The sequence below is a fragment of the Schistocerca americana genome, chromosome 8, assembly GCF_021461395.2.
Source record: "Schistocerca americana isolate TAMUIC-IGC-003095 chromosome 8, iqSchAmer2.1, whole genome shotgun sequence".
NCBI classification, from domain to species: Eukaryota; Metazoa; Arthropoda; class Insecta; order Orthoptera; family Acrididae; genus Schistocerca; species Schistocerca americana.
The window spans coordinates 61,651,001-61,675,546 of NC_060126.1; the positions used below are offsets into that span (position 1 = coordinate 61,651,001).

Sequence of the window (24,546 nt, forward strand, 5' to 3'; positions counted from 1 at the left end):
CAGTGTATGTTCTGACTTTTTTGGGAAGGACATTTCATTCAGAAATGGGCATAGCCAACGTGTAAAGAAATACCGCCATTCATCGCAGTAGTCTCTCACAGTATAAGAATAGAAGGCGTGGGGCACTGCAGCAAACGCAGTTACCACGAGTAGTCTACTGAACAAGAGACTCGCTCGTCGCCTTCGTGTACCAGTAATGAAATATGTGGTCTTCAGTCCTGAGACTGGTTTGATGCAGCTCTCCATGCTAATCTATCCTGTGCAAGCTTCTTCATCTCCCAGTAGCTACTGCAACCTACATCCTTCTGAATCTGTTTAGTGTATTCATCTCTTGGTCTCCCTCTACGATTTTTACCCTCCACGCTTCCCTCCAATACGAAATTGGTGATCCCTTGATGCCCCAGAACATGTCCTACCAACCGATTCCTTCTCCCAGTCAAATTGTGCCACAAACTTCTCCCCAATCCTATTCAATACCTCATCATTAGTTGTATGATCTACGCATCTAATCTTCAGCATTCTTCTGTAGCACCACATTTCGGAAGCTTCCATTCTCTTCTTGTCCAAACTAGTTATCGTCCATGTTTCACTTCCATACATGGCTACGCTCCATACAAATACTTTCAGAAACGACTTCCTGACACTTAAATCTATACTCGATGTTAACAAATTTCTCTTCTTCAGAAACGCTTTCCTTGCAATTGCCAGTCTACATCTTATATCCTCTCTACCTCGACCATCATCAGTTATTTTGCTCCCCAAATAGCAAAACTCCTTTACTACTTTAAGTGTCTCATTTCCTAATCTAATTCCCTCAGCATCACCCGACTTAATTCGACTACATTCCATTATACTCGGTTTACTTTTGTTGATGTTCATCTTATATCCTCCTTTCAAGACAATATCCATTCCGTTCAACTGCTCTTCCAAGTCCTTTGTTGTCTCTGACAGAATTACAATGTCATCGGTGAACCTCAAAGTTTTTATTTCTTCTCCATGGATTTTAATACCTACTCCGAATTTTTCTTTTGTTTCCTTCACTGCTTGCTCAATATACGGATTGAATAACATCGGGGATAGGCTACAACCCTGTCTCACACCTTTCCCAACCACTGCTTCCCTCTCATGTCCCTGGACTCTTGTAACTGCCATCTTGTTTCTGTACAAATTGTAAATAGCCTTTCGCTCCCTGTATTTTACCGCTGTCACCTTCAGAATTTGAAAGAGAGTATTCCAGTCAACATTGTCAAAAGCTTTCTCTAAGTCTATAAATGCTAGAAACGTAGGTTTGGCTTTCCGTAATCTTTCTTCTAAGGTAAGTCGTGAGGTCAGTATTGCCTCACGTGTTCCAACATTTCTACGAAATCCAAACTGATCTTCCCCGAGGTTGGCTTCTACCAGTTTTTCCATTCGTCTGTAAAGAATTGGCTTTAGTATCTTGCATCCGTGACTTATTAAACTGATTGTTCGGTAATTTTCACATCTGTCAGCACCTGCTTTCTTTGGGATTGGAATTATTATATTCTTCTTGAAGTCTGAGGGAATTTTGCCTGTCTCATACATCTTGCTCGCCAGATGGTAGAGTTTTGTCAGGACTGGCTCTCCCAAGGCCGTCAGTAGCTCTAATGGAATGTTGTCTACTCCCGGGCCTTGTTTCGACTCAGGTCTTTCAGTGCTCTGTCAAACTCTTCACGCAGTATCGTACCTCCCATGTCATCTTCATCTACATCCTCTTCCGTTTCTATAATACTGTCCTCAAGTACATCGCCCTTGTCTATACCCTCTGTATACGCCTTCTTTGCTTAGAACTGGGTTTCCATCTGAGCTCCTTGATATTCATACAAGTGGTTCTCTTTTCTCCGAAGGTCTCTAAATATATGCTAAAATTATTATTTTCTTAGCTTAGGTTCAGTCAAGTACATGTCAGATTAACATAAGAATAAGCATTTTCAGAAAAAAATGTCTAATTTTACTTTTGTTGTTCAAAGCGAAACCGCTTCTAAACGATGGATTGTTCAAATTTTGTGGTACTTTGCAAGACAGTTACTATTGGCAACGCATAGGCGAAAACCACATGCCTAACTCTGTACGTCTGGTAAGTCGCGGGTGTCTTCTCAGTATGCTGCACAGTATTGCGTACATGCCATGTCTACGTCTGCTTCGCAGGAACGTGTGCAGCTTCATTTAGCCGTTTAATTTTGTAACAGCTGCTCTGCAGAATTTTATTTACTCTTGTTGTTGACGAACACGTTGATGCCCCCACAAGACCTGCAATGGCAGCAATTTTGGAGACTATGCTGGCACTCGCTGCAGTCGTACCAGAAAACAACGCAATACGTTGCCACCATCTTCCTTTCATTATTATTGGCACGGCCTACTGGCGCCCGACCACTTCGTAATTTATCTGGGTGGTAATGTAGCACGTCACCCACTGGTCAGAGTCAGCAGCGCGTACATTCTTATGATTCCATGGAAGAGAAGAGGGAGTGATTCGACCCTTAAATGCCAGTGCATACAGAGGGAAATTTCTTACAAATTACTACTACGTCACACAGTATAGAAAATCTAGAAATAAATTAAGAATTCCAGAATGAGGTTTTCACTCTGCAGCGGAGTGTGCGCTGATACGAAACTTCCTGGGAGATTAAAACTGTGTGCCGGACCGAGACTCGAACTTAGGACATTTGCCTTTCGCGGGCAAGTTTTGGTAGAGGAGAGAACTGAAACTGTGAGGACGGGTCGTGGAGTCGTGCTTGGGTAGCTCAGTTGGTGGAGCACTTGCCCGCGAAAGGCAAAGGTCCCTAGTTCGAGTCTCGGTCCGGTACACAGTTTTAATCTGCCAGGAAGTTTCAAATTACGAATTAATTTCGTGAACCAGGTGATTTTTTTTTTTTTGGAGTAGATACCCTAATAACACTACGCAACTACTGGGTGAAAATAACGCGAATGCTATGCAGTAGAGTGCGCCGATTCCGATTTTGCAGTCAGAAATGTTGTAGGACGTCGGGATTTTAAGTTATAGCTAAAATTCATGTGATATTAAAAGCCTGTACACGGGTTAATATGTTGCTGCATCAGTGAGCCGTGTTTGATGTAAGAGTGTGTGAGTATTGTCAAAGTTGTTCTGGTTCATCTGTCTGTGGAATACTTGCTGGCAACAAAAACTAGTCCTCCGAGGTGTACAATTACAAACAAGAACGAGAAGACAAAAAGCTTGGGGTAAACTCAGACGGGAGAAATGCAAAATGTGTGCCATTATACACAGAGTGCTGGAGATGTCCTCTAGAGTTCAGTAGCTACCATTATACGTCACGGTTGCACCACAGTCTGCGGCAACTCTGGTTCCACTGTGCACACAAATGATGAACTACGTAGTCGACTTGATGAAAGTGGTTTCACACAGTAAAGAACTACAACAAAGGGCTGACACTCGGTCACGAGTGTAGAGTAGTGTGCAGGATCAGCGTACACAGTGATAGTTAGCTGGTTTCTGTCTGTGAAACCTGAAGTGCTGGAAACCAGACAGTGTGCCTGTGGTGATGAGCGGGGCTGACAGTGTGCTGTGCTCTGCAGGTACCGGAAGCCGACGCGCGCCTCCCTGCAGACGGCGGAGTACAGCAGCGCGATGCGGGCGCGCGCCGCCGCCCTGTCCGAGCTCGACTCCATCTCGGTGCACCGCGGCCTCGACGACATCGAGCGGCCCGTCTTCTCCAGGTCCACCAGCAGCACCATCAGCAGGTACACTCCCCCACACTGTCACAACCAGTTCACCGTCTTCTCCAGCTCCGCCAGCAGCACCATCAGTGTGTACATTCCTCCACCCTTCTCCAGCTCCACCATCAGCAGGGACACTCCTCCACCCTGGCAACGCCAGCTTCCCGTCTCCTCCAAGTCCAAGCGCCATTAACAGGTACATGACTCCACCCTGGCAAGGTCAGCTACCCGTTCTCCTCTCCTCGGATGTCTCTGCCGGCCTCTGACCGAGCACTTTCTAGCTGTCGGTTATGTCCTCTGCCCAGTTTCTATTCTTCCTTCATATTTGCCATTTTGTTGGCGCAGAGCATCCGTGAGCTCTTTAAATTTCACTATCATCATAGTTCATATCAATCGATGCTCTTAATACACTACTGGCCATTAAAATTGCTACACCACGAAGATGACGTGCTACGGATGCGAAATTTAACCGACAGAAAGAAGATACTGTGATATGCAAATGATAGGCTTCTCAGAGCATTCACACAAGGTTGGCGCCGGTGGCGACGCCTACAACGTGCAACATGAGTAAAGTTTCCAACCGATTTCTCATACACAAACAGCAGTTGACCGGCGTTGCCTGGTTGAACGTTGTTGTGATGCCTCGTGTAAGGAGAATAAATGCGTACCATCACGTTTTCGGCTTTGATAAAGGTAGGATTGTAGCCTATCGCGATTGCGGTTTATCGTATCGCGACATTGCTGCTCGCGTTGGTTGAGATCCAATGACTGTTAGCAGTATATGGAGTCGTTGGGTTCAGGAGGGTAATACGGAACGCCGCGATGGATCCCAACGGCCTCGTATCACTAGCAGTCGAGATGACGGGCATCTTATCCGCATGGCTGTAACGGATCGTGCAGCCACGTCTCGATCCCCGAGTCAACAGATGGGGACGTTTGCAAACCACAACCATCTGCACGAACAGTTCGACGTTTGCATCAGCATGGACTATCAGCTCGGAGACCATGGCTGCGATTACCCTTGATGCTGCATCACAGACAGGAGCGCCTGCGGTGGTGTACTCGACAATGAACCTGGGTGCGCGAATGGCAAAGCGTCATTTTTTCGGATGAATCCAGGTTCGGTTTACAGCATCATGATGGTTGCATCCGTGTTTGGCGACGTCGCGGTGAACGCACATCAGAAGCGTGTATTCGTCATCGCCATACTGGCGTATCACCCGGCGTGATGGTATGGGGTGCCATTGCTTACACGTCTCGGTCATCTCTTGTTTGCATTTTGCATTGACGGCACTTTGAACAGTGGACGTTACGCCGGCCACTACTCTTGATGAACTGTGGTATCATGTGGAAGCTGCATGGGCAGCTGTACCCGTACACGCCATTCAACCTCTGTTTGACTCAATGCCCAGGCGTATCAAGGCCGTTATTACGTCTAGAAGTGGTTCTGCTGCGTACTGATTTCTCAGGATCTATGCAGCCAAATTGCATGAAAATGTAATCAAATGTCAGTTCTAGTATAATATATTTCTCCAATGAATACCCGTTTATCATCTGCATTTCTTCTTGGTGTAGCAATTTTAATGGCCAGTAGTGTATTTTCATGTATTGCCTAAACCTGTTTCGATTTTTCACTCATTATGAATCTGTACACATATACTACGTGATCAAAAATACCGTGGCACCTGTTAGTGGACATTAATGTGAGGTGTGTCCATCCTTCGTATGTAATGGCAATTTGAACTCTGCTGCCGGCGCTTTCAGCAATATATCCACAATGTCTGTGGAGGAGTGGTAGACCATCCATCCTCAAGAGCCGAAATCAGGGACACAGGTGGCCGAGTGTGCCGGACGTTGTAACCCATCGGATTGAAGTTGGGACTCTGGGCACATTAGTCCAATTCAGAAGTGTTACCGTCCACAAGCCGTAGGCTTGGAGTTGCTGCTTTACGGCACGGTGCATTATTATTCTTATACGACCAGCATTTGCCCGTGAACTGCTCCTGTCCTTTAAACAGTACACAAGGCTTTAAAATTTGTTCAAATACTTATCCATTTATCATTTTCTTAAGCACAATAAGGGGACCACACCATAACCACGAAATACACTTCCATTCCGTGACACCTCATCCGCCATACTTCACTGTTGGCATTGCGTGATGGCACATAACATTCTCCAGGCATTCACCGAACCCAAACCCATCCAGTGAATTGACTCACGGTACAGTGTTATTCATTGCTCCAAATCGGTCATTTACAGTCATCCATTCTCCAGTGTCGCCGTTTCTTACACCATCTCAGCCATCAAGTGCCACTGACTACAGAAATGTGTGGCTTATGAGTAACTGCTCGGCCGTTGTACCACGTTGTTTTTATCTCCCTACACAGTCATTGTGCTAGCTAGACTCTAGAACTCAAAACTGATTCCTTCTGTTGATTTAATGCGCTTTTTTACGACCACCATTCAGAATGATCGAAAACCCCTATCCATCACTACACGATATCTGTCAGGTCTTCATTTAACTGTGATTGTCGCTACAAGTTTCCTCTTCACAGTCCACAGCTCGTGGTCTTGCGTTCTCGCTTCCACCACACGGGGTCCCGGGTTCGATTCCCGGCGGTGTCAGGGATTTTCTCGGCCTCGTGATGACTGGGTGTTGTGTGCCTTCCATCATCATTGTTGACTCGCAAGTCGCCGAAGTGGCGTCAGCTAAAAAGGACTTCCAATTTCGGCGGCCGAACACCCCACATGGGGTCTCCCGGCCAACAATGCCGTACGATCATTTCATTTTTTTTCCACTTCACAGTCGCATCACCGACAGTCGTCTTGGGCAGCTTTGGAAGTGTTCGAATGTCCCTGATGGATTTATTACTCACGTGACGTGCAATGACTAAAGCACATTGGAAATCACCAAACTCTCCTGACTAACCCATTCTGCTGCCACTGTCTTTCTGCTGACAGCACTATACTCCCTGGTCCTTTCATTCTGGTGGCTCTGCGTCTTGTGACATCTTGTAATCAGTTCCATGAGGGGTGTGTAGATGTTTTTGATCAGATAGAGTATATAAATTAAAGCCTCCTGCTTTGATTTCTGTCTGTATGTTCAGGATAATCTCTGGAACTATTGTAGGGATTTTGATATGGTTTTTACTGATAGACAGAATGATTCACAAGGAAGGTTTACGGATGTAGGAGATCTGACTGGAGTGCCAGGCCAGTGCAAGCTACTGCCAACTTCCACAGCGACCTGCGACTGTAGCTCGCGTCAAATTGACAATGCAGTTAAACCGAGTGTGTGGCACAGTAGCTCACTGCTTAAATCATTACCACAAGTTGTCACTCCAAATGGAAGTTAAAAAAATGGTTCAAATGGCTCTGAGCACTATGGGACTTAACATCTGTGGTCATGAGTCCCCTAGAACTTAGAACTACTTAAACCTAACTAACCTAAGGACATCACACACATCCATGCCCAAGGCAGGATTAGAACCTGCGACCGTAGTGGTCATGTGGTTCCAGACTGAAGCGACTAGAACCTCACGGCCACACCGGCTGGCGGAAGTTAAATGTGGGATGTGTAACACTACTGCTCCTGACAACTTTCCTGTCATGCACTGGTTAAATTATTTAAATTTTATGAAAGTGACGATATTCACTTACCTAACATTGTTCCTCAATTTCAATCGCATCTATTTACAGTAGTTTGTAAACAAAATTACCGCTGCGCCAAACGAGTCGTCTTGTACTTGTTGCTTAGTGCTACCTGTGTGAAGCTGAGGTGGATCACTAATGGCCCTGGGATTTTCTCTGCTTGGGGACTTGGTGTTTGTGTTGTCCTCATCATTTCATCATCACCACCACCATTATCATCATTTGTGACAGAGGCTAATTGGACTGTGTAAAAATTGTGTCAAAATTTTGGCTTTGTACGGGCGCTGATGACTATGCAGTTGAGCACCCCACAAACCAAACGTCACACTAATAGCTCTGTAACACAAGGAACAGCATAAAAAACACTAATGTTAGCATTGCATTAAATAAACACCTCACTGCACTACCTAAATAAATTAAAACTGATACCATAATGTTCTTAGCTGATTGCTGCTTCACACATCCTCAAGGCTCTTGCTAGAGTATCGAGTGGAGCTGAGTAGTGATTTTCTTATTCATATCAGAGTAGCACCAGAGGATTATGCTCACGAGGTATCTAGTTTTTCTTAATGATTTTTTGAAGATCACGCTTTTTGAGGGCTATGAATGGCAATTAGTATTAATGATTGTAGTGAGTTGTATCCTAAAATGTCTGTTAACTGTAAAGATTTGTCATTTTTCTGATCTGTCAGGCTGTTTAGTGCATAACTGATGAATGAGCTTGTGGACGAAGGGAAGCAATCCTATAGAGACTTCCCCTTGATGTACAGATACATTAAATGTTTGCCTACATCATTAACACCAGTGGTTTGTATCAGTTGATCCCTGTTGTGTTCAGAGGATCCTTCTATAGTGACTGAAGCTTTTATGAGGTCTTCATCCACTGTCGTAGACCACATGCCTGATCAATACAACATTGTAGGAAGGATAACTAGCCTATAAATCGTGAGTGTAGTGTCTGTGGATGGCATCCCACCCTTAATGAGTGGGTACATCTGGCAGTGTGCTTAGTGCCTAGACATATGTATGTTGACGCTAATATAATTTGACTTGTATATGTGATTAAAATTAAGTTGACATGAAAAAATACTCTTCTAAAAAAAAAGTGTAACAAAGAAAAAAAAATTGGGACATCCAGAAGATGCTGTCCAGATTTCCACATACATGTACACATCATCAGTGAGAATGTAAATGATTAGAGTTTGAATTCCTTGTGATGGGTAGAAAACCTGAAAGAGTGCATTTGTTTTGTTCATGTTTACTGTTGCCAGGAGGCCTAGTAGGGTATATAAGGGGGTGTGAACAGTGTCATATGTTGAGTGATCACTGTGAGGGACATGCAGATGCCACATACTCCAGTGAGTCAGCATTATAAGCAACCTGAAATTTTCAAATGGTCTCATTGTAGGTCTCCATGTGGCTGGCTGGTTGAATCATGCAATTATCCAGATTCGTGCAACATACAGATGTGACTGTGGCCTGATGTTGGACTGCATTGCAACTTGTGGGCAGATGTGCTTGTAGTCAAGGTTCTGGTCAACTGTCACAGAATAGGCTCACTGTATTGCGCACGAAGAACATCATACTTTTTCACATCTTTGCCTGCCATCTGAGGAAAAGTAATGCACTCTTAGAATCACTCTGTGCCACCCAACACCATTGGTCAGAGGCCAGCAGTGGACAGACTAGGCAATTATTGCAATCGACATCACAACACAACAGCTGCATTTGGAGAGTTGTCATGAATGAGCAGCAGGCCATGGCATCACATTGTGTTCAGAGATGGATCGCAGTTTTGCTCTTGTTCGCGCGTATGGCAGCTCCCTGGGGGGTGTCCCATTCTTCCAACGTATGGGAGATGCACTGTCGTGTTTCTCCTGCCATCATGGTGTGGTGAACCATTGGGTACGACGTCAGGTCATGGCTGGTAGTAAATGAGTGGACTCCAATGGCATAATGGTACGTCATGTACATCCTGCGTCATCATGTGTTACCTCTCCAGTGGCAGTACTGTGGTGCCATTTTTCGACAGGGCAGTGCTTGTCCACACATGTATATGAACTGTCTACATGATGCTGAGGTACTTCCAGGCAAGAGCCCTAGATCTGTTCCCAATAGAATGCTTGTGGGATCAACTCAGACATCAGCTCTGTCCCACTCCATTGGGTAGGATATCAAGGATCAAAGGTTGCCGGCCAGTTTGCCTAAGGAGAGGACGCAATGGCTTTGACACCATTTCCCAACCGAATCCGTTCATGTGTCCAGGCAAGAGGGGGTGCAATGTTACACTGAGAAGTGTACACATACTGCCAAGTTCTTTGTAAATTTGACTTCATTAGGCAATCATTGACTAACATTATATGCCCTGTCAACCCATGAAATTTCATTTAGTCTTCCACTTCAAGGTGCTTCACCATGGTCTAGGCATACTGTCTTCGATTGGTAATCAGAACACCCTCGGTCCCAGGCTCAAACCCTGCCACTGCTTAAATTTTGAATAAAAATCATAAGCATTGGCAGCCAAAGACTTCCTGCTTAAGAAGTCACCCACAGTCTGCCAATGGCCTTGTGAAAGAGGATGGAGGAGTGGACAGAGGTTCAGCCACTCTCTTGCCCTTGGTGTGGGAAACTGCCCCTAAGGGTGGAAGAATCAGCAAGACCAATGACATGAGGATCAAGAAGGCAATGGAAACTACTGCATTAAAGACACACAGTGTGTATCTACAGGTCACATGGCCTGTAATTGAGGAAGCATCAAGATGATCTCTCCATTCCAGAATAATCCTCCATTTAGATCTCCAGGAGGGGACTGACAAATGAAAGGATGATGTTTTACGAGGCAGGGCATGGAATTACAGAAATTTGAATATGCTAGAGAAGCTAGAAAACCTGAAAAGGGAAATGCAAAGGCTCAATCTAAATATAGTGGGAGTCAGTGAAGTGAAATGGAAAGTAGCTAACAATTTTTGGTCAGATGAGTATGTGGTAACATCGACAGAAGCAGAAAATGAAATAATGGGAGCAGTATTTGTTATGAATAGGAAGATGAGGTGGAGAGTGTGTTGCTGTGAACAGTTCAGTGATAGGGTTGTCCTCATCAGAACCGACAGCAAACAAACACCAACAATAGTTCAAGTATACATGCCGATGTTGTAAGCTGAAGATGAAGAGATAGAGAAAGTGTATGGGGATATTGAAAGGGTAATCCAGTACGTAAAGGGAGATAAAAATCTCATAGTCATGTAGTTGCAGGAGGAGGTGGATTATAAGAGAAATTTACAGAAGAATGTGGGCTGGAGACAGGGAATGAGAGAGGAAGAAGACTAATTGAGTTCTGTAATGAATTGCAGCTAGTAATAGTGAATACTCTCTACAAGAATCACAAGAAAAGGCTGAGAGATATGGGAAGATTTCAGTTATATTAAATCATGGTCAGTCATAGATTCCAAAATAAGATACTGGATTGTAAAGCATACCCAGGGGCAGATGCAGACTCAGATGACAATTTAGTAGTGATGAAGAGTAGACTGAAGTTTGAGATTAGTCAGGAAGAATCAATATGCAAAGAAGTTGGATACAGAAGGACTAAGGACTGAAGAGATGCCCCTGAAGCTCTCTAAGGCTATAGATACTGCGATAGGAAATAGTTCAGCAGTTAGTTCAGTCGAAGAGGCTTAGACATCTATAAAAAGGAAAGTCACAGAAGTTGAAAAGAAAAGCATAGGTACAAAGAAGGTAACTGTGAAGAAACCGTGTGTAACAGAAGAAATGAAAGAAGGAAGTACAAAAATTTTAAGGGAAATTCAGGAATACATAAATACAAGTTGCTGAGCAATGAAATCAATAGGAAGTGAAATGAAGCTAAGATGAAATCGCTGCTTTAAAAATGCGAAAAAATGAAAAACAAACAGGTTGTCAGGAGGACTGACTCAGCATATAGAGAAGTCAGAACAGCCTTTGGTGAAATTAAAAGCAAGGGTGGTAACATTAAGAGTACAATGGGAATTCCACTGTTAAATGAAGAGGAGCGAGCGGATCAGTGAAAAGAGTACACTAAAGGCCTCTAGGAGGGGGAAGATTTGTCTGATGTGATAGAAGAAGAAACAGGAGTCAATAGAGAGTAGATAGGGGATCCAGAATTAGAATCAGAATTTAAAAGAGCTTTGGAAGACTTAAGATCAAATAAGACAGAAAGGATATGTAACACAAGCTGTACATGGTCATGAATAAAACAGTGACCCGAATATAGAATAAACTTCCTTTACTTTATGTCTATGGCCACAAAGTTTTTTGTCATCAGAACACCAGTTTTGGTCTATAATGACCATCTTCAGATCTGTTTTATAAAAACGTGTCCTAATGTCCCCCCTGCGGGTCCGGGGGTTAGAATAGGCCCGAGGTCTTCCTACCTGTCATAAGAGGTGACTAAAAGGAGTCCATCCCCCTCAAGGGGGTAGTTAGCGCCTGCGTCTGGAGACGGACGGTCCCACGACCTATATTTGTGGTCTTTTTGGTTTTTCACTTCTCGTTTCTTCCTTCTTTGGTTGGTTCCTTTCTTTGTTCTTCTCCATCTCACTGTCTTCCTTACTCTTTCCCTTGCCTTCTTCTCCTTGCCTTCTTCTCCTTGCCTTCTTCTCCTTGCCTTCTTCTCCTTGCCTTCTTCTCCTTGCCTTCTTCTCCTTGCCTTTTCTCCTTGCCTTCTTCTCCTTGCCTTCTCTGGTCTCCGCCTCGGCGTCTGAGACAGTCTGTCCTCTCTCTCCCTCTCTCTCTTCTTTTTCTTCTTCTTCCTTCCTCCCTGAGCGCGCCTGAAGGCCGACCCACGCGTTCGCACCCGTAGCCGGTGACGGGGTAACGCGTAATTCCCCGCCCGGGGTAGACAAGTAAGGCACGCACGTACCCCCTGGTAAAGGCCAGGCCCAGGGAGGGGTGATTGCCTGAGCTGATACCTTCTGACCATGCTGATTGGTCCCTCCGTCTGTTTCTCGGGAGGTGTGACCTGAGGTGTAAACATTCACCTAAGGCGGGAGTGCCCTCTGAGAGGGTCCCCTTAAGGAAGGAGCGCGCCATCGGAGACGCTGGCAATCATGGGGGATTCCTCCGCAATGGATTTCTCTTCTTCTCTCTCGACTTTTGCCCACAAACGGAAACATGACCAGCCCCCAGTGACGAAAGTACTACCGCCTACCCCACACTTCCTCGTCGTTTCTCGATCTGAGGATGGAAAGGATTTTTCCTCTGTCAACCCTTTCATTATCCAGAAGGGCGTAGATGCCATAGCCGGATCTGTCAAATCTTGTACCAGGTTGCGTAATGGTACCTTGTTACTAGAAACTGAGAGCGCCTTTCAGGCACAAAAACTGCTTCGGGCCACGCTCCTGCACACGTTCCCTGTCCGGGTGGAGGCTCACCGCACTTTGAATTCGTCGCGTGGTGTGGTATCTACTAGATCACTCGACGGATTGACTGACGAGGAGATTCAGTCTTTCCTCGCTGAGCAGGGCGTGACGGCTGTCCATAGGGTCATGAAAAAGGTTAACAATGACCTTGTACCGACCCGGGCACTTTTCTTGACCTTTGATAGTGTTAAGCTGCCATCGCGCATCAAGGCGGGCTATGAGGTTATTTCTATTCGCCCCTATGTCCCGACACCTATGCGCTGCTACCAGTGTCAGCGTTTCAGTCGCACTCGACAGTCTTGTTCCAATGCGGCTAAATGTGTCACTTGTGGCAGGATGCCCATGAGGGTGACTGTCCACCTCCGTCTCCTCGTTGTGTGAACTGTCAGGGTGACCATGCAGCATCCTCCCGCGACTGTCCTGTCTATAAGGAAGAACGCTTTATCCAAGAAATTTGGGTCAAAGAGAAAGTGTCCACCTCGGCTGCTCGCAAGCTGTTGGCTAGTAGGAAGCCCACGCTGCTCCTAGCGAGGAAACACAGTACTGTCCTCGCCTCTCCTCGGACTACCAGGGAGGTGGCAACCCAGACATGCGATCTGACCTTCAGCACCACAGTCGTCCGTTCGGCCAGTGCTAAGATCGTGCGGTCGACGTCTCCTCTTCCTCCCATCACCCCACAGACACCAGCCCCTTCATCAGCTTCTGCTAAGACGAAGACCCAGAAGTCAGATGCACGGGCCTTCAAGAAGGAACCGTCCCGTGCAGACTTCCTACGTACCTCGACCTCCCAGCCATCAACTGGTACTTCCACCAAACGACCTTCCAAGAAGGCTCATAGGAAGCACAGTTCTCCTTCTCCGCCATGGCGCATTTCTTCTCCTGCACCACCCAGCGGCTGCCGCCCCAGGCCGTCATCCGTTTCGCCTGGCTGCACCGCTGGTAGCCGAACATCTGGCCGTTCACCGGCGGAGGAAGCTCCCCCTCCCGGCCATCTTACCAAGATGGCCGATGAACCTATAGAACCAATGGACGATGACTGTCCGCCTACTGATAGCTGCAGCAGTGCTCGCTCGAAGCCAGGCCCTCAGCGGCCTTCGAGGTGACCCCTTCTTTCCTCTTCCTTTTCTTCTTACGATGGCACTTATTCACTGGAATATTCGCAGCATTCGCTCCAACCGAGAGGACTTGAAGTTGCTGCTCCACTTGCACCGTCCGCTCGTCTTATCCCTCCAGGAAACGAAGCTACGCCCATGCGATCAAATTGCCTTGGCACACTACACCTCTGTGCGTTTTGACCTACCCCCTGTGGTAGGTATCCCGGCTCATGGAGGGGTTATGTTGCTGGTCCGGGATGATATTTACTACGATCCCATCACGTTGCACACCGGCCTGCAGGCAGTTGCCATCCGCATTACTCTCCCCACTTTTACATTTTCCATTTGTACCGTTTACACTCCATCGTCGTCTGCCGTTACCAGGGCAGACATGATGCAACTTATTGGTCAGCTACCTGCACCATTTTTGTTAAGTGGAGACTTCAATGCCCACCATCCCCTTTGGGGCTCTCCAGCATCCTGCCCGAGGGGCTCCCTGTTAGCAGACCTTTTCAACCAGCTCAATCTTGTCTGCCTCAATACTGGCGCTCCTACTTTTCTTTCGGACACATCTCACACCTATTCCCATTTAGACCTCTCTGTATGTACTCCCCAACTTGCATGCCGGTTTGAGTGGTATGCACTTTCTGATACATATTCGAGCGACCACTTCCCGTGTGTTATCCATCTCCTGCAGCATACCCCCTCTCCGTGCTCATCTAGTTGGACCATCTCCAAAGCAGACTGGGGCTCTTCTTTTCCTGGGCGACCTTTCAGGATCAAACCTTCACAAGCTGCTATCGTCAGGTCGCACACCTCACGGAAGTCATTCTCACTGCTGCTGAATATTCCATCCCTCACCCTACTTCTTCTCCACGTCGCGTACCGGTCCCCTGGTGGACCGCAGCATGTAGAGACGCTTTATGTGCTCGTCGACGTGCTTTACGCACCTTTAAACGCCACCCTACAGTGGCGAATTGTATCAATTATAAACGATTATGTGCACAGTGTCGTCGTATTATTAAAGAGAGCAAGAAAGCCAGCTGGGCTGCTTTCACAAGCACCTTCAACAGTTTTACTCCTTCTTCTGTTGTCTGGGGTAGCCTGCGCCGGCTATCTGGCGCTAAGGTCCACTCACCAGTTTCTGGCTTGACGGTCGCGAATGACGTCCTTGTGGCCCCTGAGGCTGTCTCCAATGCCTTCGGCCGCTTTTTCGCAGAGGTTTCGAGCTCCTCTCATTACCACCCTGCCTTCCTCCCCCGCAAACAGGCAGAGGAGGCTAGGCCACCTAACTTCCGCTCCTCGAATCATGAAAGTTATAATGCCCTATTCACCATGCGGAAACTCGAAAACGCACTTGGCCGATCACGGTCCTCCGCTCCAGGGCCTGATTCTACTCATAGTCAGATGCTGAAGAACCTTTCTCCTGCGGGTAAAGGTTTTCTTCTTCGTACTTACAATCGCATCTGGATTGAGGGACATGTTCCCGCATGCTGGCGTGAGTCTATTGTTGTCCCGATCCCTAAGCCGGGGAAGGACAAGCACTTGCCTTCCAGTTATCGACCCATCTCGCTTACCAGCTGTGTCTGTAAAGTGATGGAGCGAATGGTTAACTCCCATTTGGTTTGGCTGCTCGAGTCTCGACGCCTACTTACCAATGTACAATGTGGATTTCGTAGGCGCCGCTCTGCTGTTGACCATCTGGTTACCTTGTCGACCTTCATTATGAATAACTTCTTGTGGAAGCACCCGACCGCGGCTGTGTTCTTTGATTTGGAGAAGTCTTACGACACCTGTTGGAGGGCGGGCATTCTGCGCACCATGCATACATGGGGCCTTCGCGGTCGCCTCCCTCTTTTTATTCGTTCCTTTTTAATGGATCGACAGTTCAGGGTACGTGTGGGTTCTGTCCTGTCAGACACCTTTCGCCAGGAGAATGGGGTGCCACATGGGTCAGTTTTGAGCGTCGCTCTCTTCGCCATAGCGATCAATCCAATAATGGATTGCCTCCCAGCTGATGTATCAGGCTCCGTTTTCGTGGACGATTTTACCATCTATTGCAGCGCGCAGCATACGTGTTTCCTGGAGCGCTATCTTCAGCGTTCTCTTGACTGTCTTTACTCCTGGAGTGTCGCCAATGGCTTCCGTTTTTCTGCCGAGAAGACGGTCTGTATTAACTTCTGGCGCTACAAAGAGTTTCTCCCACCGTCCTTACGACTCGGTCCCGTTGCTCTCCCATTCGTGGAGACAACAAAATTTTTAGGTCTTACATTTGACAGGAAACTTAGCTGGTCTCCACATGTGTCATATTTGGCTGCCTGTTGTACCCGTTCTCTAAATGTCCTCCATGTTCTCAGTGGTATGTCGTGGGGAGCGGATCGAACCGTCCTACTTCGCCTATATCGGTCGATCGTCCGCTCCAAGCTGGATTATGGGAGCTTCGTATACTCCTCTGCATGGCCATCCATCTTGCGCCGCCTCAACTCCATACAACATTGGGGTTTACGACTTGCGATTGGAGCGTTTTATATTAGTCCCGTCGAGAGTCTTCATGCTGACGCTGGTGAATTGCCACTCACCTACCGGCGCAATATACTGCTTTGTCGGTATGCCTGTCGGCTACTGTCAATGCCTGACCACCCGTCTTATCGTTCCTTTTTTGACGACTCTCTCGACCGTCAATACGGGTTGTATTATGTCTCTGCCCTGCTACCCCCTGGAGTTCGCTTTCGTTGCCTCCTTCAACACCTTAATTTTTCACTCCCTGCAACCTTTCGAGTGGGCGAGAGCCACACGCCACCTTGGCTCCAGGCTCAGGTTGGCATGCACCTTGACCTCTGCTCGCTCCCAAAGGAGGTTACCCCTGGTTCAGCCTACCACTCCCGTTTTGTCGAACTTCGTTCGAAGTTCATTAATATGACCTTCATTTATACAGATGGCTCTAAGACCAATGACGGGGGCGGGTGTTCTTTTATTGTCGGGGCACAAAGTTTCAAATACCGGCTCCATGGCCATTGTTCGGTCTTCACAGCTGAGCTCTTTGCCCTCTACCAGGCTGTTCTTTACATCTGCCGCCACCGACATTCTGCATATGTCATCTGCTCCGATTCCCTGAGCGCCATCCAGAGCCTCAGTGATCCGTACCCTTTTGTGCACCGGATCCAACGCTCTCTTCAGCAGCTGGTGGACGTCGGTTCTCCGGTTAGCTTTATGTGGGTTCCTGGCCATGTCGGTATCCCTGGGAACGAAGCTGTAGATGCCGTGGCCAAGGCTGCGGTCCTCCAGCTTCGGACAGCTTCTTGTTGTGTCCCTTCGTCAGATTGTAGCAGGGTCATTTGTCGGCGCATTTTATCGCTATGGCATGCCGATTGGGCTGCACTTACAGACAACAAGCTTCGGGCCTTGAAACCTCTTCCCGCGGCTTGGACGTCCTCCTCACGCCCTTCTCGGCGGGAGGAGGTAGTTTTGGCCCGGTTACGAATTGGACACTGCCGGTTCAACCATCGCCATCTGCTGATGGCTGCGCCGGCGCCGTTCTGCCCATGTGGGCAATTGCTGACGGTCCGCCACATTTTAACGTCCTGTCCAGATTTTAGCACACTACGTCTTGATCTTGGCCTGCCATGTACTCTAGATGCCATTTTAGCGGATAACCCGCGAGCAGCTGCTCCCGTTCTTCATTTTATCAATTTGACAACCCTCTCTAAGGACATTTGATTATGCTTTTTTTTTAATCCTATGCCTGTCAGTCTGTCTTTTATCGTGTTTTCCGTTTCGTTGCTGTTTTAAACTTGTGACTCGCGGTGAATTCCTAACGTAGTCTGGGCGCTAATGACCGTTGAAGTTGTGCACCCTAAAACCACAAAAAAAAAGTCCTAATGTACTGCAGCCACAGTTTCATCATCAAAAAATTAGCACCAGCATTGTCAAAAATAAAGGAATAAATAATAAATAAATAAAACAGCATATGCAAGAGTCATCTTGTTAGTAACACTACTGTTCAAAGCAACAGTCCAGAACAGTTTTGTGTTTAACATTTGATGATGCCACTGTGGCTGCAGTACTTTAGAACATGTTTTTATAGAACAGATCTGAAGATGGTCATTATAAACCAAAATTGGCAGTCTGATGTCAAAAAATCTATGACCAAAGACATGAAGTAAAGGAAATTTATAGGATGTGTAACATTCTATCAGAATTTCTATTATCGGTTGGAGAAGCAGCAACAAAATGTCTGTTCACATTGGTGTGCAGAATGTATGAATCTGGTGAAATACCATCTGACTTTCGGAAAAATATCATCCACACAGTCGTGAAGCCTGTAGGAGCTGAAAAGTGCAAGAATTATCACAGAGTCAGCTTAACAACTTGTGCATCCAAGCTAATTCCGACCATAATCTGATTGTCATTGGCAAAAAGCATTATGGTATCACTTTTTATTATTTTATGGGGTGTGTTGTTTGGGTTTATTTAATTTTTAAGGTAATGTTCCATTTGTGTTTTTGTATATTATTTCTTGTTTTATAGGACTGTTGATAATGATTGAAAAATTAAAAGTTGTACAGGCTGTTAATAAAAAAACTCCATGAGCAATAACTGATACAACCTTTGTAGTCATTTTATATTCATGCACCATTCTCAGATTGTTTGCTAATATGTGACTGTCTGCATTCCGGAGCAGGAGCTGAATTTGGACCCTTGTCTTTCATAGGCACTTCTCTCTCCCTCTTTCCAGACTCTCACTTCTTGTTCTTCTGCATGCATTAATCCAGCAAACTTTTGTGAAATTCAGACTGGATCATTCAAGCTTCCCTTTGGTCTGACCACTGCAGAACCACCTACACTGGAGACTCCACCTGACAAGCCAGGTTTTTGAATGATTTGCCTCCATCTGTCTCCATCTTGGTAGATTTCCTCCTCAACATGCCATCCAATGCCTCTCCTGGCCTTTCACGCTATTCTTTAAACTGGTCCAGCCACCTCTTTTGTAGACATGTACTGGCTGTTGTCCTGCTGCATTCCTGTCTGAGTACTGATTGTGAATTACTCTCACTGTGTATGTTTCACACAAGCAGAGCACATCAGTCAGTCTGTACTCCGACCCCTCAATGTGTGCACTTCCACTGCACTACAGATACCAGATGTCGGCTCCATCCTGTAATCCAACAACGCTGTGGCATATGATATCGTATGTGCACAAACAGAAAGAGAACAGAACACTTTTGCAAACTTGTTAATTTTTGGAATGTAGGTTTTTTTGAGAAACTGATCAGTAGCATAGCCTGAGATTGTAAGGCAAGATGGCAAAGCAGTAGAAAATGCTTTAGTTAACCGCAATTCTCTCTTTATGTGTTTGTTTCTGATCTTGTTTCTCATTGTCTTTTGGAGAGCAGACCTAAAAAAATTCATTTTATAAGTATGTTGTTCATGTATGTGTTCTTTGGTTATCTATGTAGCTCCCATAGGATGTGATGTGCAGCAAGGAATTTCTGAACATGGCCTGTTTAGTGCATACAGGGACATTCTTTCCCAGCTTGAAATATTTGGTTCTTTTGGGTATCATATTCAGAATTTTAAGATCAGTTCTCCCATCACTTGCCACAACACTATGAAGATATGTAAATTGTTCACATTCTTGATCTTCTTTCCCTCTGAAGATAACTTACATGGAGTGGCTGTGCCACTCATTTGCATTGTCTTGTTCTTATTCACAATCAACCTGAACTCTTTCAAGTTTGAGTTCCACAGATCCAGTTTCCTCTGTACCTCCTTGTCAGTTTCACCCCAAATGGTAGTTTCATCTGCATATACAAGAACATTTTGGTCTTCTTTTCCCTCTTCCTTGACATCCTTCATTGTGGTATCTGCAGAAATGAAATGGTTTTGTTGCACACCTGTCTTTGTTTCAAACCACTGTGACTTTCTGTGCTCTATTAATATGGTGCTTGCACAGTTATACTCTGTGGAACCTTCAAGGCTTGTACTTTAGAGACAAATTTTGGCTAATATTCTATATGGGATTTTCGTTTTTCATGATATTCTAAGATTTTGTCTTTTAAACTGTAAATGTTGAGTGCCTGATATGTACCTTTATGTCTCTTTCTTTGTTACCCATACAAATTATCCAGTAAATAATATAGCAAAAATTGTGTTGCATATTTTAGCACACTAGTAAGGGCCCACACTTCAGCACTGTAAAACCTGCTAGAACTGCCATAGTCTTGTATAGTTTCAATACTTTTTTTCCTTCCATATTGTGTTTGTTGGTGCTGTATTTATTGTATCATACATTCTATGATATTACTTTTGCTCCAATATCAAGTTTTTCGAGAGGTGACATTGTGAAACCAAGAAAGGTAAATTGGCTGATTATTTTAAGGGATTTGTTATTAATAAACAACTTACAGCAGATTTGGAATGGATCACAAAATACCATGTATTCTGTTCCATGCATCTAAGCTTTAAAAAAAACCTTTTATTACTATTTTCCAATTCAGATAGTATTTGCTGTATGTATACATCTTCAGAATTTGTAACTATTAAGACTGTCAGCAAATGAGATATTGAGACAAAGTTGTCACTGTTTATATTATTGTCAGAACCCATCTATGCAAGTTTTGTTTTCCATTCTCAACTGGGATCTTCAGTATATAAATGTAATAGAATTGGCAACAAATATCAGCCTGCCATATGCCATTGCTGATGTTATAATATGTTGGCAAGTTTTGAAGCAGAACACATTGAGCTGCAGAGTGGTAGATTCATTCTGCTATTATTGCCAGTGATTGCTTCATTCTGCTATTGCTGCCTGTGATTGTAGCAAAATTCAAAACAACCTAGGCAGTTATAAAGTGCATAGGTTTCTGTAGCCAGTGTTAAACTGAATAAAACAGTACCTTGTAGAATGGTGTCCAGCACCTCCAGTGGGATCTATGTGTAAGATTGTAAGCACTCCGTCTTCAGGCCACAAGTGGCCCATCGGGACCATCCGACCACCGTGTCATCCTCAGTTGAGGATGCGGATAGGAGGGGCGTGTGGTCAGCACACCGCTCTGCCGGTCGTTATGATGGTATTCTCGACGGAAGCCGCTACTATTCGGTCGAGGAGCTCCTCAAATGGCATCACGAGGCTGAGTGTATCCTGAAAAATGGCAACAGCGCATGGCGGCTGGATGGTCACCCATCTAAGTGTTGGCCACGCCCGACAGCGCTTAACTTTGGTGATCTCACGGGAACTGGTGTATCCACTGTGACAAGGCCGTTGCCTGTAAGATTGTAGACCTGCAAAAATGTCAGGTTCTTGCATGGCCTTGTCAATCTCTCCCAAGTGCATGACACAGCAGTTATGATCAAAGTACATATACTTGTGTCTGAATAAAATGTCATCCACATAGAATTGTTATTTTTAGCTATTCATTTTTCTAAGATAGCAACATTAGGAGGTCACACAATTATTAAATCAGAAATGTATGTCCGGACACTCTGACTACACAGCCTAAATACTTTGTTCTTAACTTTTCCTGTGATCATTATGAGGAACAGACAATAAAATGGCAGACCTGCTGCACTGACTGCATCCAATACCAGTTTTTTTAAAATCTACCCAACATGGCTCCCCTGAACAGTGTCATCATTCTTCCATAAATTCTCATTTAAATCCCCTGAGAGCATCTGTAACACTTTGTAGTACATATACCAACGTATTCCGATCCTAGAAGTGTGTCTTTAAATTCATACAATGTTTGCTGTCTGCTGCCAAAAGCTGGTGTAACTCAATGGAACAGCATTCTGTATTCATTCCTTAACAGATACACTGCATTTTCCAAGAATCATCTGGACCAATTTGTCTTTCACATTATTACAGGGTGGCACAGTTATAAGTAGCCTGGCTCACCTTTGAGTTGTTGTTATTGTTGCTGTGGTCTTCAGTCCAAAGACTGGTTTGATTCACCTCTCCATGCTACTCTATCCTGTGCAAGCTCCTTAATCTCTGAGTAACTAGTTCAACCTACATCATTCTGAACTGCTTAGTGTATTCATCTCTTGGTTTCCCTCTACAATTTTTACCCTCCACACTTCCCTCCAATATTAAATTGGTTATCTCTTGATGCCTCATAATGTGTGCTATCAACTGATCCTTTCTTCTAGTCAAGTTGTGCCACAAATTCCTCTCCTCCTCAATTCTATTCAGTACCTCCTCATGAGTTACGTGATCTACCCATCTAATCTTCAGCATTCTTCTGTAGCACCACATTTTGAAAGCTTCTATTCTCTTCTTGTCTAAACTATTTATCACCCATGTTCCACATCCACACATGGCTACACTCCATACAAATACTTTCAGAAAGGACTTCCTGACAATTAAATCTGTACTCAATGTTAACAAATTTCTCTTCTTCAGAAACTCTTTCCTTGCCATTGCCAGTCTACATTTTATGTCCTCACTACTTCGACCATCATCAGGTACTTTGCTCCTTTGAGTATGAATGCAGTATTTTGACTTCTGAAATAGAGTACACAGCAACAATAGTTTGTTAGCATTCTTCAGTTTATTTCATCGGTGAAGTTAGACAATTCTCTTTGAGGTCTGTAAAATGACTTTTTCGATAGAAGAAAGAATTGAAATTGTGGAAGAATATGTGAAAACAGGTTCAATTAAGGAAACTCACAAAATTTCCAGGGTCAAGTATCCAGATAGAGGACTATCAGCAGATAGAGCAATATGGAATCTGTATAAAAGTTTGCTCACCTATGGATTTGTGCAAAATGTAAAATGACAAAGAATTCCTTCAGTGTAACCAGAAGTTATTGTAGACATTCTCCAAAGAATTATTCAGGGCCCAAAGAAGTTACACATAAATTGGCCCAACAGGCACATGTCTGTAGGAGTTGCCAGAGGATATTAAAAAGTCTTAATTTGAAGCCATATTGTGTGACAGTTCTGCTGCAGTTGTGGAAGGATGACAGTCAAAACTTGTAGATTACTGCATGTGGATTTTGACTAACATTTACAATGATTTAATCAATTATTGACAATATAATATATTGTAGTTATTGACAATATAATTTATTGACAACATAATTTAAATGGAATCTACTCACCAAGTGGCAGCAAGGGTTTAAATTTTACAAACTTTCAGGTATAGTGACTCCTCCTCCTGGCAGAGGAGTTGAAGGGGCTGGAAGAAGGTTGAAGTAAAATGACTGGAGAGGTTTAGGGAAAGGAGTACAGTTCAGAAAAGTCACCCAGAACCGCGGGTCAGAAGGATAGACTACACCATATGAGATTTGAAGAACTGAGAGCTATGATTTGTTAGACCCTTTCCATTACATGAGTGATGAAGCATGCTTTCATTTGCTGATCATGTGAATTCACAGAACATGAAGTGCTGGCCAACAGAAACCCTCACACTGTGTCTCAGCAACCACTCCATGATGAAAGAATTGGTGTACAATGTGGTTGCATATATGTAAATTTTTGATACATTTTGTGCTCAGCTCACTGAACACGAAGGACAATACTGCCTCTTCCAGCAAGAAGGGGAAACATGCCACACATATAAGGTACCCCTGGGACAATTCTATGATGTCTTCAGGAACGAACTTTTGGCAAACATTTATGGTCACCATGTGTGCTGGATGTAACATCATGTGATTTTTTTTTCCTGTGGGAGCACTTGAAGAGCAAAGTCTATGAAACAAATCCACACACAATACAGAAAGTGAAGCACAACAGCAGCCATGAAGTTGCTGTCATTGATATCCGAACTCTACACTGGGTATATCTGAAAATGCTTACGCGTGCACAGCTGTATATTGATGTTGCAGGTGGTCACTTTCAGCATCTTCTGAAAATGTCATTTTCAGTGTTTTTTTCATTGTAAATAAATGGGAAGTCCACTTCAGCTCTTTGTTTCTGTAATTTCACTGCATTTCCTTTATGCTGTTATCTGTGCCACCCTGTAGTTTCACATTTTGATTCCATTTCATTTCACACCATAGTAAATGAACTCTGTATGAGCCACCAGCCCAGTGCAAATCTTTTAGTTGGACCCCATTTTGACAACTTTGATGTCCTGAGTTGACAGCATCCTGCATATCCAGAGGGTCACTTATTCAAATACTAACCAGACCTGGTGTTGTTTAATTTTGTTGATCAGGTGGGAACCAATGTTTCCAACTACATGAGATGCTGTAGAGAGTCACCACCAATGTTGTCATGAGTTTCTGCTGTGTTTTTTCTTTGGTTTAATGGCATTATCACGCATTCACCCACATTTAGAGATAGCTGTCATTCAGGGAAGTAAGGAGAGCTACTGTCTAATTCTGAATAAAGTTGTTTTGGGCATTACATCCCATCAGTCTGTAAAACTAAGTATGAACTATAAAATGACTGACTTGTAGCAAAATACTTAAATGAGCAATGTTGTTCAGAGATGCTCTACTTGGGACCATAACATGGCAACATTGTTGCACATGCAGAAGTTGTGCAATGGGTTCCCTAGTACCCTGGCGAGTGTGGAGTTGAGACTTCCTACTAAACAACCGCATTTTTATTACCTGATGCCACTATATAGTACTTAGACGACTGCAATCCAGGATCCGTGCAGTGGGTGAGCTCGTGACATCCCTGATGGTATGCTGTGGCAGTGCTGCAGCAGCTTGAAGCATTGGTGTCCTCATTCACCCA

At 44.8% G+C, this 24,546-nt stretch overlaps 1 protein-coding gene across 4 annotated transcripts in view; it reads left to right on the forward strand.

Moving 5' to 3' along the window:
• LOC124544681 (copper-transporting ATPase 1) overlaps positions 1 to 24,546 on the forward strand; it is a 528,466-nt gene that overhangs the window by 491,403 nt on the left and 12,517 nt on the right. For all 4 annotated transcript variants that reach the window (XM_047123307.1, XM_047123306.1, XM_047123310.1 and 1 more), the window contains one exon: positions 3,574 to 3,738. In XM_047123307.1, the coding sequence (XP_046979263.1) occupies positions 3,574 to 3,738 (165 nt within the window). The remainder of the gene's footprint in view (positions 1 to 3,573; positions 3,739 to 24,546) is intronic.